The sequence below is a fragment of the Heterocephalus glaber genome, unplaced genomic scaffold, assembly GCF_053883595.1.
Source record: "Heterocephalus glaber isolate CG9 unplaced genomic scaffold, H.glaber_assembly_v1.0 deba00001760, whole genome shotgun sequence".
Taxonomy (NCBI): Eukaryota; Metazoa; Chordata; class Mammalia; order Rodentia; family Bathyergidae; genus Heterocephalus; species Heterocephalus glaber.
Window position 1 is genome coordinate 501,668 of NW_028258457.1, and position 14,472 is coordinate 516,139.

Sequence of the window (14,472 nt, forward strand, 5' to 3'; positions counted from 1 at the left end):
TGGCTGGTTTATTATTATTGTTACTATTTTGGTTTTGTGAGACAAGGTCTTGCTATGTAGTCCAAGTCAACTCTGAACTCACTATGTAGCCTACAAGATTCTCCTTCCTCACACTTCCAAATGCTGGGTTTGCAGGTGTGTGCCAGCAATACCCCTCCTGAAGTCGTTAAGTATATTTTTCTTACTATCTTACCTAGACATTTCTTTTAAATATTTAAATTTACATTTAAAATAATTATTTAAAATTGTATAACCTAGTGCAAGCCTGTAATCCTAGCACTCTGGGAGGCTGAGGCAGGAAGATTGCAAGTTTGATCCCAGCCTGGGTACCTTATTGACTTTGTGAGATCCTGTCTCAAAATAAAAAAGGACTGGGGATGTAGCTCAGTGCAAAAGCCCTGGGTTCCATCCATGGTAATGAAAAAACATTTGGAAAAAATAAAAAGAAAAAACATTTATGTGATATAATAGTTCAGGATTAGAGCCCTGGCCTAGCATACACGAGCCTCTGGATTCCATCCCCCAGCATTGAAAAAACAAACAAATTGTGCATCAGTATTACTTAAGCTTTGAGATGGGGTTTGCATGTAGTCCAGACTGATCTATAGCTTCTGGGCTCAATTGATTCTCCTCTTTCAGCCTCCCCAGCAGCTGGGACCAGTGTGTGCCACCATACCTTGTTTATTTTCTATTTTATTGGAACTATGTATTTACTTTATGCCACCTTGCTGATTTGGATGCTAGGAACTGAACCTGGATCCTCATGCATGCGCTCTATCACTGAACTGTATTAAACCCGAATTTTTATGGTATAAAATTATCAATGCCTGATTACAGTACAGGAACCACTTTTTTCGGGGGGGGGGGACCGGTGACTAAACCCAGGACCTTGTGCTTTCGGGGCAGGTGTGGTGCCACTGAGCCAAATCCCTGGGCCCAGGAATCACTTTTTAAGAAAAAGATTTCAGCCTTAAAAAGGAACAAAATTCTGCTGATACATACCTGTAATCCCAGTTACTCAGGGAGGCTGAGACAGGAGCATTCCAAATTTGAGGCCAGTCTGGGCAACTTAATGAGACCCAGTCAGGAAAGAGAGGGGGTGGGGAGGGAGGGAGAGAGAGGGAGAGGAAGAGGGGAGGGGTCTAGGTCAGTGCTTCCTGGGTTTAATCCCCAGTAGTGGGGGGAAAAAAATGAAGATTGAACAATTTAAAAAAGTGTCAGTGACTATCTGGTGTCAGGATGGAGGCCTCTGGTGGGAGGAGTCAGAGAGAACATCTGGTGGGGATTACATGGTTTGTTTTCTAGCAAGTGACGTTTCCTGTTCTGTTTGTTTTCCTTATATATAGACATTTCTTTATTTCCTTTTTTGTGAATACTGGTGGTTGAACTCAGGTCCTTTGCCCTGAGCTGCAGCCCCAGCCCTTTTAAAATTTTATATTCTGAGACAGGGTCTTGCTAACTCACTAAGTTGCCCAGGCTGAGCTCGAACTTGTGATCCTCCTGCCTCAATCTCTTGAATTCTGGGATTGCAGGTGTGCACCATGACATCTGGTTTCAGTTGTAGTTTCTGTATTGCTTTGTTTTGTTACATTTTTCAGTGCCTGCACCACATTATTTTCAGGCATACAGTTCAGTGGTGTTTAGTACATTCACACTATTCACAGCCAGCACCATATCTAGTTCTAAAACAAATAGTTGGGCTTCGTGATGCACACCTATGATCCCAGCACTCTAGGAGCCTGAGGCAGGAGAACCTCAAGTTTGAGCCCAGCCTGAGCAACCAAGTGACTTATCAAGACCTGAGACCCTGTCTCAAAATAAGTAAAAAGGGCTGGGGATGCCCTGTGGTCAACCCCCAGTATCACCAAATAAAATTGGGCGCAGCTGCATGGGAGGATTAACTGCTAGTGTCTAGTAGCACAGTAAGGTCATTATAGTTGGCAACAATTCGTTCCATATTTCCAGTTGCAGCAGAATGAATTTAAAAGTTCCCAACATACATGACTGATGTTTAAGTTCACAGGTATGCCAGTGACCCTGATCTGATCCTTACATAGTGTACACGTGTAATCAAGTGTCACACTGTCCCCATAAGCGTAGACAATTACGTCTCAATTACAAATCAGAAAGACAGGGCTGGGGTATAGCTCAGTGGTAGATCTCTTGCGAACTCTACTCAAGGCCCTGGGTCCTGCACCTCAAAAAAGAAAAAGAAAAAATTAAAAAGGAAAGGAAAACTATGAAGTCTGTCTTTTTTTTTTCTGATACTGGGGATCAAACTCAGGACCTTGTGCTTACAAGGTAGGTGCTTTGCCACTGAGCTAAATCCCTAGCCCTATTCTATCTTTTCTTAATGAATAAATTTATAGGAACACTGGCTAGTGTGGTGGCACACACCTGTAATCCTAGCACCAGGAGGCTGAGCCAGGAGGATTGCAGCAAGTTTTAGCCCAGCCTGGTCTACATAGTGAGAGATCAGGCCTGAACTACATAAGGAGACTGTGTCTCAAACACAACATGCCAAGGGCTGGGGATTTAGCTCAGTCATGCTGCGCCTGCCTTGCAAGCACAAGGTCCTGAGTTGGATCCCCGGTACTGGGTTGGGGGGAAGGAACAAAAACCACCACGCCAAACTACATCAGCCCTCCCAAAAAAACAGAAACAGAGACAACAAAACATGTATAGGAAAACTATAAATACAGGCATGAAGGGGTTTTTTTGGTTTATTATTTATTTATTTATGTTTTTGAGACAGGGTCTCCCTGTGTAGTTCAGGCTGACTTGAACTCACTGTGTAGCCCGGGCTGGCCTTGAACTCTCAGGGCTCCTCCTGCCTCAGCCTCCTGAGTGCTGGGATTATAGGCATGCACCACCATCTCTGGCACAAGCATGAAGATTGAAATTGGAAAATTCAGACATTAAGAGAGGTACAGAGTCAGAGGTGAAAATATCTAATGTTCATTTCTTAGGGTAATGCTTACAAGAGGTGCCGTGTGTGTGTGTGTGTGTGTGTGTGTGTGTGTGTGTGTTTTGTACTGGGGATTGAACTCAGGACCTTGCACTTTTGAGACAGGTGTGGAGTCACTGAGCTAAATCCCTGGCACTTCTTAAATTTGTTTGGTTTATTTCACTACCTCTTTTCTGTTTTTCTCTTTCTTTCTCTTCCATCCCCTCCCCTCCCCCCTCCCCCTTCCTCCCTTTTCCTTCTTTCCTCCTTCCCCTCTTTCTCTCCCTCCTCTCTCCCTTCCTTTCCTTCTCCCTTTCTCCTTCCCTCCCTTCCTCCCTCTTTCTTTCTTGCCTGCCTTCCTTCCTTCCTTCCTTTCTTTCTCTCTCTCTCTCTTTCTTTCTTTCTTTCTTTCTTTCTCTTTTTCATGCAACACAAGTGCTCTACCACTGAGCTATACACTCCAGCCCCTAAAACAGTGTTTAATGTCTAAAGTGCTTCTCCTTCCTCCTGTCTGACCATTTTCATGCCCCTGTTTAGCAGGAAAATCCATCATCCCTTTCAATATGCAATTTAAGTAAACAACTATGTGTTCTTATTCTTTCCCCAAATGTCAGCATGGTGCATACCCTGTTCTGAACTTCTAATTTCTACTTAATTTGTTTAGGGGGTCTTTCCATGTTGAACCTTCAAGAGCTTCCATGGTCTTTTTTTTTTTTTTTTTTTTTTTGAGACAGGGTTTCAGTATATAGTCCAGGCTGGCCTTGAACTCAGTATGTAGCCCAGGCTGACCTTGAACTTCTGGTGATTCTCCTGCCTCAGCCTCTTGAGTGCTGGGATTACAGGCATGCACCACCATGCCTGGCTTCCACAGTCTTATACAGTCATCCCTTGGTGTCTGTGGTAGGTTTGGTTCCAGGACCCCTGTGGATGCCAAAATCCATGGGTGCTCAAGTCACATAAAATAGTGTAATATGGCTGGGTTTGGTGGCACATGCCTGTAATCCCAGCTGCTGGAGAGGCTGAGGCAGGAGGATTTAAGTTTAAAGCCAGCCTGGGCAATTTAGTAAGATTTTGTCCTAAAATTAAAAGGGCTGGGGATGTCACTCAGTGGTAGAGTATGCCTGGGTTTAATCCCTCATATTACACACACACACACACACACACACACACACACACACACACGCACGGTATAGTATTTGCTAAAACCTACACACATCCTTCCTTAGACTTTATTTGTTTATTTTGTGTGTGTGTGTGTGTGTGTGTGTGTGTGTGTGTGTGTCTCAATCACTTTCTTCATCGCTGGGACCTGGCACCCACAACTTAAGGGAGGAGAGGTTTATTTTGGATCACGTGCGGCAGGGGGCCTGGTGAGAGAGCTACCCATGGCTGGGCTTCCAGGAGGCAGCTAGAGCTGAGGGGAACTGGGAAGGAGACAGAGCCTTCCCAACCACCCCACAGTGAGCCCTTTTCTGCCCAGCACCAGCCCCCAGCTGCACATTCATCAATACACCCACGGGAGGATGAGTCCACACATGGTGATCACACCCCTTGATCAGTCACATCCCCGGAGCCCGCCTGTGAGCACATGAGGGTTTGGTTGGGCTTCCAGATGAAACATGGAGGCACTAGAGGCTGAGCCCGGGACCTTGGCACTGAGCTACACCCTCAGCATTTTTTAAAAATTTTGAGACAGGATCTCGCTATCTTTCCCAGGCAGTACTTGAACTTCCAGTCGTCCCACCTCAACCTCTGGAGTAGCTGGGATTACCAGGTACACCATTTGTGCCTGGCAGCCTGTACACTTTAAATCCCTGGGATCAAGGGATGTGGGGGAGGGGATGAAGAAAGGAATTGAGGTGTGTTGTGTACATGCACCAACTCCCCACAGGGAATGTAAACATTATGTACCACAAACATGGACTAATAAAAATACCTCATGTAGGGCCGGAGATTTAGCTCAGTGGTTCCGGCACCTGCCTCGCAAGCGCAAGGTCCTGAGTTCAATCCCCGGTACCAAAAAAAAAAAAACCTCATGCAGGGCTGGGCATTTAGCTTAGTGGCACCATGCATGCCTTGCAGTCCAAGGTCCTGAGTTTGAACCCCTGTACTGCAACAACAACAACAAAAACACCTCAAGCAGCATGTGTGCTCTGCAGTTGTCATTACACAGCATTCTTTAGGGAAGGACAAAAAATAATGCTGTGCATGACCACAGTGAGCTTGACATGGTCTGGGGCTGGGGGACCCCGTGGGTGGAATCACATGGATACAGAGGTAGTTGGGGTGTAGCTTTGTGGTATTAAGGGAGCATCATGCCTGGAGAGTTTGGAAAACAGCCATGAGCCAGTGTGAGAGAGTCCAGCACACATATGTCATCCCAGCACTATGGGAGGCCAAGGCAGGAGGACTGAAGTTCTAGCTCCTCCTGGACAACTTAATGACTTAGCAAGACCCTGTCTCAAAATAAAAAATAAAAACTGGCTGGGGATGTAGCTCAGTGGGAAGGTCCTGGGTTCCAATCTTAGTACTGCCAGAAAGGGGTAGGCCAAGAGTGTGAGGAGAGGAGGGTGGGAAGATGATGCACGCACATCCTGCAGGGCCTGGAGGGAGCCATGGAGGGCTCTGAGCTTGGAGGGACAGGGTCTGACTCTGGTGCTCGCTTTGTGAGGAACAAATGGGGCTGCAGCTGCCCGGATCCAGGTGCTGGATGAAGGGAGCTGCACCCCGGTGGGGGGCACAGTGGCAGTGAGGAGTGGGAGGATCCTGGGTGGGTTCTTTTGTTTTTGGCTTTTTGAGAGAGGGTCTCACTATGTAGTCCAGGCTGGCCTTGAACTCACTATGTAGCCCAGGCTGGTCTCAAACTGCCAGTGATCCTCCTGCCTCAGCCTCCCAAGTGCTGGGGTGACAGAGGTGCCCCACCACAGCCAGTTCTGGGTGGATTCCGATGCGACCCACACTTCTGGAGTCATGTTGGGGTGGGGTGGGAGAATGCTTCCAAGTTTGGAGCCTTATAGCCTCCCGCAAGACTCAAGACCAGAACTGCGGCGGGAGGAGTTGGAAGCAGAGGTCCCTGTTGCAGACGCGCAGTGCCGAGAGCCCCCGCCAGAGGGCGCGAGTGCAGCTCGGGCCGTGGGAAGGAACCCGGCAGCTGCTTCCCACGACCGCTCCTCACCCTGGTGCGAGGTGCGCGCAGCACAGGTGCGAGGCCTCGGGGCCAGGTTCCTCCACCCCCTTCCACGCCCCGCCGGGCTGTTCCCACCGCCTCCTGCGCCGCATCCGGCCTCTGCAATACCGTCACCTCCCGGGGGGCCTTTCCTGACCACCCTGGGGACAGAGGTTCCTGCCCTCCCCTCTAAGGCTCATTTCATTTTGATTTCTTTTCTTTCTTTCTCTCTTCCTTTCTTTCTCTCTCTCTCCCTCCCTCCCTCCCTCCCTCCTTCCCTCTCCCTCCCTCCCTCTCTCTCTCTCTCTCCCTGCTCCACTTCCTCCTCCTCCTCCTCCTCTTCTTCTTCTTCCTCTTCTTCTTCTGGTTGTGAGTTTTGTTTTTTGATATAAGGGATGGAACCAAGGGAACACTCAGCTATATCCCCAGTGCTTTTAAATTTTTTCTTTGGGGACAGGATCTTGGAAGTTGCCCGGGAAGACTTCAAACTTTGGGTTTGAGGCCTCGGCTGCCCAATTTGGGATTACAGGCATGCGCCCCCATGTGCAGCTTTATGAACAGTTCTTTCCTTCCTTCCTTCCCTCCTTCCCTCCTTCCTTACAGAACTGGGGCCTGAACCCAGGGGCTCCAGATACTAGGCAAGTGCCAATGAGCTGTATTACTTAATAGCTTAACACTTATGATTTTGAAGTCATCTTATTTATGATTTATTGTCTGGTTTCTGCATTACAGTGCAGGAGGACCCAGTTTCTATCTCGTGTCCTCAGGGCTGAGAATGATGCCTGCTCTGTGATAGGGCTCAGAAAACCACCACAGCAGCAGTGGTGCTCACCATCGTGAGACAAGTGCTCACCACTGACCAACATCCCCAGCGCTTTTTATTTTATTTTGAGAAAGGGTCTTGTGAAGTTGCCCGGGCTGTTCTCAAACTTGCAATCTTCTTGCCTCAGCCTCCTGAGTGGTTGGTTGTTGTTATTTTATTTTATTTTTATTTTTGGTGCTGGAGATCAAACTCAGAACCTTGTGCTTGCGAGGTAGGCATCCGAACCACTGAGCTAAATCCCTGCCCTTATTGTTGTTTTTGTTTGTTTGATACCGGGATTGAACTTGGGTCCTTGTGTTTGCGCAGCAGGCGGTGGAACCACTGAGCTAAATCCCTGGCCTGCTCCTGAGTGGTTGGGATGACAGATGTGTGGTGGCTCAGGCTCAGTTTGGATTCCTGATCCCCACTGCAGCTGGGAGGAGCTGTGGGGGCCCAGCAGGCCTGCTGTACTGTTCTTCCCTACGTGAGTTGACACAGGCGCTCCCCCAGGATGGGGGTGGGGGTGGAGGTAGGGGCAGTGATTAAAAGCAAGTCCCAGGCCAGGCTCTGCTCACAGACAGCAGGGTCAGTGCCCAGGACCCTGAGCCCAGTCCTAGCCTGACATAGACGGCAGACAGCGGGGCCATGATCTGTGGCCTGCTTACTGCTCTCCTGGGGCTACTGGGTGGGGCCTGGCTGCCCACAGTCTCAGGACGGCCTGGGCCCCAGGCTCCCCTGCCACAGCCCTGGGGTGCTACCAACCGGACCGGCGCCCTGGTGCCACTGACACCGCTGGCAGCCCCTGCCCTGGGCAGCTGGAGGACCTTCCTGGGCCTGCAGAGCGGCAGATGGCAGAGGCCAGGTGAGCTGAAGCACGGGCAAGGAGTGGCTGCTGTGCTGTCTCTGCCTCTGGACCCGCAGGAAGTGGCCCAAGAGAGGTGCAGGGCTGTCCCCTTCATTCAGGTGAGCAGGAGAGGACACAGCTTGTGTCCCCAGATAAAATTCTCTGGGGGGTTCTGGGGAGTTGAACCCAGGGCTTTACAAATGCTAAGCAAGAGCTGTGCCATTGAACTGTACCCCAGCCCGTTTTATTTTTTGAGGTAGGCTCACTAAGTTGCCCAGGCTGGCCATGAACTTAGGATCCTCTTGAGTAGATGGAGGTCAGCCCAGGTAGATTTGAATTCAAGCCCTGTACCCTCCACCTAAATGCCTCTCAGCCTCAGCTTTCTACAGGCCATGGCCACCTGGCTGTGTCACTGCCCACCTCCCAAGTCTGCTTTCCAGTCTCCAGGGGGACTATGTGGGCGCCTGGCTCAGGTCCCCCCCCCTCTTCCCCTCTGTGGCTTCCACCTCACTGAGACAACACCCCAACTCTTCCTTGTGCCCCATGAAGTCCTTATTCTCTGACCGTGTTTCCTCACGGCTTCACTTCCCATGCTCCTCCTCATTTCACTCCTGCTTTTCATCCACACCGATATTCCATCTACCCCAGGGCCTTGGCCCCAGGAATCTTCTCTCACCTAAACAACCTACCTACGGTCCCTTCTCTCACCTAAAGATGTTTAAAATGTCATTTATTTAAAAATGTGTACCCAGGCATGGTGGTGCATGCCTGTAATCCTAGTTACTGGGGAGGCTGAGGCAGGAGGCTCTGTCGTGGATGCCATCAGCTAATGAGGCCTCAGGTTCTCTTTGTAATGAGACATATTGTCTGACTCGTTTATGAGGAAATATACTTTATCTGGTTTTGTTCTCTGCAGTGTCCCTGTCTCCAGGCCCTCCAGCAAGGCCAGGCACAAGATGGAATCAGTCAGTGTTTGTTGAATGAATGCATCGTGATTTGTAGTACTACCTCTTTCCCATGGGTATGGGAAGGCTCTTGCTGCTCCACTTGGGTTGGGCTCAGAAGGGCCTTAGCAGTTGACCCTGGGTGCCGGCTTCGGGTCTTGCCTTAATGGCTGACTCCTGTGTGGCCGGGGTAAGAAGCTTTCCTCTGTGAACCTCAATTCTCACCCCACAAGATGGAGTCAGTGATCCGAAAAGGTCTGACCAAAGGGCTTGAGCCCAGGTATTGGTTCCCAAGACCAAGTGGCTGCTTTTGTGTTTTATTTTCTGGTCCTGGAGATGGAATGCAGGGCCTACACTCTGAGCTGCATCCCAGCCCTTTTAATATATTTATGTATTTATTTTGGTACCGGAGATCGAACTCAGGACCTTGCGCTCTCGAGGCAGGTGGCAGAACCACCAAGCTAAATCCCCGGCCCCTCTTTTAATATATTTGTAAATTTATTTCTACTTCTGAGACAGGACCTCGCTAAGTTATTAAGTTGCCCAGGCTGGGCTGTGATTGTCCTGACTCAGTCTTTGAGTAGTGGGACTGTCTGCCACCCCTGGCTCCTAGCCTGCTAGAGCCTGCTCTCATTAGGAATGGTGTCCTGATGTCCAGGGACCACAGTCTCTGTCTTTGGGTAGTTTACACTCGGGGATAGAAAGCTGAGGCCGGGCCGACCTCCAGAGAGACAAAACCATGGCTCAAGCACGTGAAGGAACGAGTTGGGTGCTGTCTCCTTTCCGGGTGCTCTGAGGAAGCAGGAGGAGCTGCAGCAGGCTGGGAGGTGGCAGAAGGGAGCCAGGGGCTCAGGACAGAGTGTGGCAGACTTCGGCTGCGGGTAGGATGTGTCTTAGCCTAAGGAAGACAAGAAGCACCTAGTTGAGGGCAGGTTCCCTCTCCCTCTTCCTTGTTCTTTCTTTTTTTCAGGGGTCTTCACACTGATCGACAATTTCAGCCTCCCCCCCTTATCTTGAGACAAGGTCTCTCTGAGTCTTAAAGTTGTCAGGCTGGGCTCAAACTTATGATCCTCCTGCCTCAGCCTCCCAGAGTGCTGGGATTTCAGGCACGTGCCATGTACCCACTTAACTGCAGGATTTAGGCAGAGAAAGACTGTGGTTAGGGTTGAGAAAATAGATCCACTGAGGGAGAGAGCATCACGGGAGGACCCAGCATTTATTAAGCACAAACTGGGTACCAGGCACATTGCTGAGAGTTTCCGATTGAATTCTCTGCCCCACCCCATTCCTGAGTACCAGGGGTGTAGCAGCTTCCTGTTGGTGTGTGTTCTGGGTGTTCATATCTGTCTTTTGCTTGGCTTTACAATCTCTCTGTCCCTTGGGTAATCAACTCCAGGAAGGCCTAGGATGCTTTCTTCTTTTCCTGTGTGAATGATCATGACTCTACAGGTGGGGAAAGTGATCCTGAGAGGCCAAGGAACTCACCTAGGTCACACAGCCAGGTGATGGCAGGGTCAGGACTGGAGCCTGGCTCTGGAGTCCAAGCCTCCCAAGGTGCAGGGAGCGAGTGGCAGTTCCTCTCCCTGCTCTGTCCCGATGCCTCTGCCCTAACCCTGTGTCCCCTTGTGCCCGGCCCCAGGTGCTGTCCCGGCCCAGCTGCACAGCTACCCGTGTTCACAACCACCTGTGCTTTGGTCAGTGCTCCTCCCTCTACGTGCCCGGCTCAGCCACTGCCTCGAGCTCCCTCTGCAACAGCTGTGTGCCCACCCGGAAGCGTTGGGTGCCAGTGGTCCTGTGGTGTCGAGTGGGCAGCCCAGCATCCCCTCGGCGGGTGAAGACATCCACTGCGCTCGTGGAAGGCTGTCAGTGTAGCCCAAAGCTGTGACAGCATTGCGTATGGATAGATGGACACGGATTTTGAAGAGATGGAACAAGATAGAGCCGGGCAGGCCTTAGATATAGCCCAGTAGGAGAGCACTTGTGCCCTGAGTTCAATCTCCCGCATTGTGAGGAGAAAAGAAAAGAAAAGAAGAGAAACAATGATAGAGCCCACATGGTGGCAATGCCTGTCAGCCCAGCACTCGGGAGGCTGAGGCAGGAGGATTGCTGGAGTTCAAGGCCAGCCTGGGCTACATAGTGAGTTCTAGGCCACCCTGAACAACATAGCGAGATCTTGCCTCAAAAACAAACAAACAAACAAAACCCCAATAACAAGTAAAAAAAAACAACAAGAAAAGGAAAGACACTGACCTGGATACTATATACTGGGTCAGAGATTGGGGATGTAGGGATAGACAGACAGGTCCTAAAGTCCTCACCCTGCCCCCAGGGATATTAGACACAGCCCCGGTTGTGGGGTGGAGCCACAAGTAGACACAGTGCTGCTCACTGACCACTCACCAGGCACCTGGCCTCAGCAATGCCTTGAGAAGGCTGATTCCAATCCTCACGGTGTAGCCTGAGCAGCCTCTGAGGTGGGGCTAATGTCATACCATTTTAGGGGGCTCTGGTCTCAGATGCTCCCCCAGGGTCACACAGCAGGGCCTCCCACATGCCAGGTAAGCAAGCACTCTATCACTGAGCTGCACCCCTAGCCCCAGACTTTTTGTGTGTGTGTGTGTGTGTTGGAGATTGAGCCCAGGGCCTTCACACTGAGCTATATTTCCATGCCTTTTGATTTTTTAAAAAAAAATTTTGAGGGCTGGGAATTTAGCTTAGTGGTGCCACACCTGCCTCACAAGCACAAGGTCCCAAGTTCGACTTCCAGTACAAAAAATATTTTTTTTGACAGGATCTTGCTAAATTGCTGAGTTGCCCAGGCTGGGCTGAAGCCTGCGATCCTCCTGCCTCAGCCTTGTAGAGGACTAGGATGACAGGTGTGCACCATCACACTTGGCTGGGGGTTTAGATTTTAACCACTAAACTGAACTGCTCTCATGCGATGAGTCAGACACACTCCCAGCTGCAGGGAGGACAGATGCTCCATCCAGACCCGGAGACACAGACCTAAGGACACCACAAAACCAAAGTTGGCAGCAGACACAGTTGCTGGGGGACACAGGGTCCCTAAATGCCTCTCCTCCTGATGGTTTCCCTGTCCCTCCTCCTGAGCCCCCATGCTGCCCCTTGCCCAGTGTGGCATCCACAGAACCATAAAGGTCGGCAGGCCCAACTGTGTGTGCTTCTTCCTCTGACCAGGGCTCCCTGGGAGTGGGTGGGTGACCATGGCAGGCATGGACATCAGGTGCTCCCTCCCCAGCTGGGGCACAGGGTCCACCTCAGGCACGGGCAGCCTGGCTTTCCGGCGGCTGGAACCAGGGCCTTGGCAGATGGGCCCGTCTGGCATAGATGCAGGGACATGTGGCGCCATCACCGTTCCTCCAAATGCCCCCTGGAGGGTGGGTAGGGAGCCAGCGAGGGGCGGGGGCTCCCCTCTTCCTGCCGCAGGAAGGCAGGCCCAGGTGAGGGGGCAGCAGGGGCCCCGAGGAAACAGATGGCCCTGTGGGGCATGGGAGACCCTGACCTCTGACCTGGGAGGCAGTGCTGACTGGGAACTGGCCTGGCCACAGCTCCCAGGGCTTAGGGGTTTGGGGGGGGAGCGTCATCAGGTCCCAGGGGGTGACCCCTCCTCCTTCTAGAGCTCGGTGCCAACCCCAGGCGGTGTCCAGTGGGCAGCTCAGCCCCAGCACACCCTGTTTGGCGCGCCTAAGGCGCCTGCTTCCCACCCCCCTCGGCTGTGCTCACCTCCTGCCAGCCAGGGGAGCCAGCTGGGAACCTTGGTGCCAGGGCAGCCCCCAGGGCTCCTGCCCCCCGCCCCACCCCCCAGGCCCCGTAAGGGTGGGTAATGAGTGTGTGGGGGGGAGGGGGGACGCAGGTGCCACAGGCGCTGGCACAGGGGCTGCTAATCAGGTTTGCCAACGCCATCTGTCACTGCGTGAGCATCTGGGCCTCAAGGTGACCCTGTCACCCTCAGTTACAATTATGAGTTTGGCATCTGTATTAAAGCCCGCCAGCCGGCCAGGCGGGGAGGGCTGGGGTGGAGACGGGGATGCGCCGTGAGCCCCGTCCCTGGGGTCTTATTCCCAGGGGCTGCATGGCTGCCAAGGCGTGGGGCTTCTCTGTGCTTGGGGAGCTTGTGTGTGCATGTGTGTGTGTGTGTGTGTGTGCGCGTACACTCATCCCAGCCTCCATCACGATTCTTCGTGTGCACCTGGGTGCAGGGGTGGGGGTCATGGGCCTGCACATGTCTGGGTGGTGGCTGTGTGTCTTGGAGCTTGGCAGGATAGTGGGGCTCAGCTCTGACACTGTGGAGTGCATGAGGGGTGCATCTGCGTGTGGGAGAGGACAGTGGTTCCGTATGTCTTTAGGAGTGATGTCAGGGAGTAGGTGCATGTGTGTGTGATCCTGCATGACTGTGGGCGTCATCTGAGCAAAGTGAGGCTGTATGTGACAGTCACAGGGTGCAAATCTGAGTGTAGGATCCTTGTGATGCGGTATGTATGTGCGTGTGTGTATGTGTGTGGGCACACAGGCACTCTGGAAAGGGGCAATAGTTGGAGAGGCCATGTGTTCTCACAAGGGGGTCTGCTCTGTCCCCTCAGACTTGTCCCATACCTCATATCTGGAAGGGTCTGAGGAGGGCTCCAGGCTTGGGATTTTGCAGGTTGCCCTTTGGACTCCAGCTTCCAGGTTCCTGGAGCTGCATTCCAGCTCCTACATTCTACTTTTTTTTTTTTTTTGTACCGGGGATCAAACTCAGGTCCTTGCGCTTGCACAGCAGGCGGTGAAACCACTGAGCTAAATTCCTGGCCCTACTGTCCCGTGCCCGCCCCCCCCCCCCAAGTCATCAGTTTTTTGTTTTTGTTTGTTTGAGATAGGATCTCACTGTGTAGTTCAGGCTGGCCTTGAACTCACCAAGGAGCCCAGGCTGGTTTTGAACTCGCAGTGATTCTCCTGCCTCAGACTTCAGAGGGCTGGGCTGACAGGTGTGTGCCACCACACCCACCACACCTGGCTACATTCTATTTCTGAATAATGGAATCTAGATTTCTGAATTCTGGTTTCCAGAATATGGTTTCGTGGTTCTGGATAAAGGACCTGGATTTTATTTATTTGTTCGTTTATTTTAATGTTTAACTTTTTTGTTTTGTTTTTTTTGGGGTACCGGGGATGGAACTCGGGTCCTTGCGCTTGCACTTGTGGAGCAGGCAGCGAAACCACTGAGCTAAATCCCCGGCCCCCCTTTGTTTGTTTTTTTGAGACAGTCTTTCTAGTTCAGGCTGGTCTTGAACTCAAGGCAATGCTCCTGTCTAAACCACCCAAGTGCTGGAGGGATCTGGATTTTAGTCTGGGTTCTGCCTTCTTGGATCTGAATTCTAGATCTTGGTATTACTGGATTGTAGATTCTTTTTTTTCTTTCTTTCTGGTGCCAACGATCACTGAGCTACATCCCAAGCCTTTTGCATCTAGATTGTGGGACTTACAGAATTCTGAATTCTAGACCTGGGTTTCTCTTTTGGACTTCAGCCTTCGAACTCTGTGTGCTCAGCCCTTGCCCGTTGGGTGCCCCGGGCCGCTGCAACCCAGCAGCCCATCGTCCCTTAAGAATGAGTGCAAGAACTGGGCCAGGGATTTAGCTCAGTGGTTTCGCCGCCTGCTGCGCAAGCGCAAGGACCTGAGTTCTATCCGTACCAAAAAAAAAAAAAAAAAAAAAAGAATGCGTGCAAGAACACAGGTGGCCACCAGGGGCCGCCCTTGGTCCAGGTTTGG

At 51.4% G+C, this 14,472-nt stretch overlaps 1 protein-coding gene across 2 annotated transcripts; it reads left to right on the plus strand.

The window, feature by feature from the left end:
- Positions 1–7,261: 7,261 nt before the first annotated feature.
- On the plus strand, positions 7,262–10,764 carry Dand5 (DAN domain BMP antagonist family member 5). 2 transcript variants are annotated; one of them, XR_015447521.1, is made up of 2 exons: positions 7,262–7,399; positions 10,343–10,468. XR_015447521.1 is itself a non-coding variant. In XM_004872413.3 (2 exons), the coding sequence occupies exons 1-2, from the start codon at positions 7,561–7,563 to the stop codon at positions 10,586–10,588; spliced, it is 564 nt and encodes a 187-aa protein (XP_004872470.1). In that variant the 5' UTR covers positions 7,446–7,560; the 3' UTR covers positions 10,589–10,764. The 2 variants fall into 2 exon arrangements, 1 of the variants encoding a protein (XP_004872470.1); XM_004872413.3 differs by lacking the exon at positions 7,262–7,399 and adding an exon at positions 7,446–7,878 and having other exon boundaries at positions 10,343–10,764.
- The last annotated feature ends 3,708 nt before the right edge of the window (positions 10,765–14,472 follow it).

What these genes read in the sequence shown, in the direction of transcription:
- Dand5 (XM_004872413.3), top strand. Translation starts at nt 7,561, where the DNA reads ATGATCTGTGGCCTGCTTACTGCTCTCCTGGGGCTACTGGGTGGGGCC. An exon ending in GGGCTGTCCCCTTCATTCAG is followed by an intron (nt 7,879 to 10,342) that starts GTGAGCAGGAGA and finishes GCCCGGCCCCAG; the next exon opens with GTGCTGTCCCGGCCCAGCTG.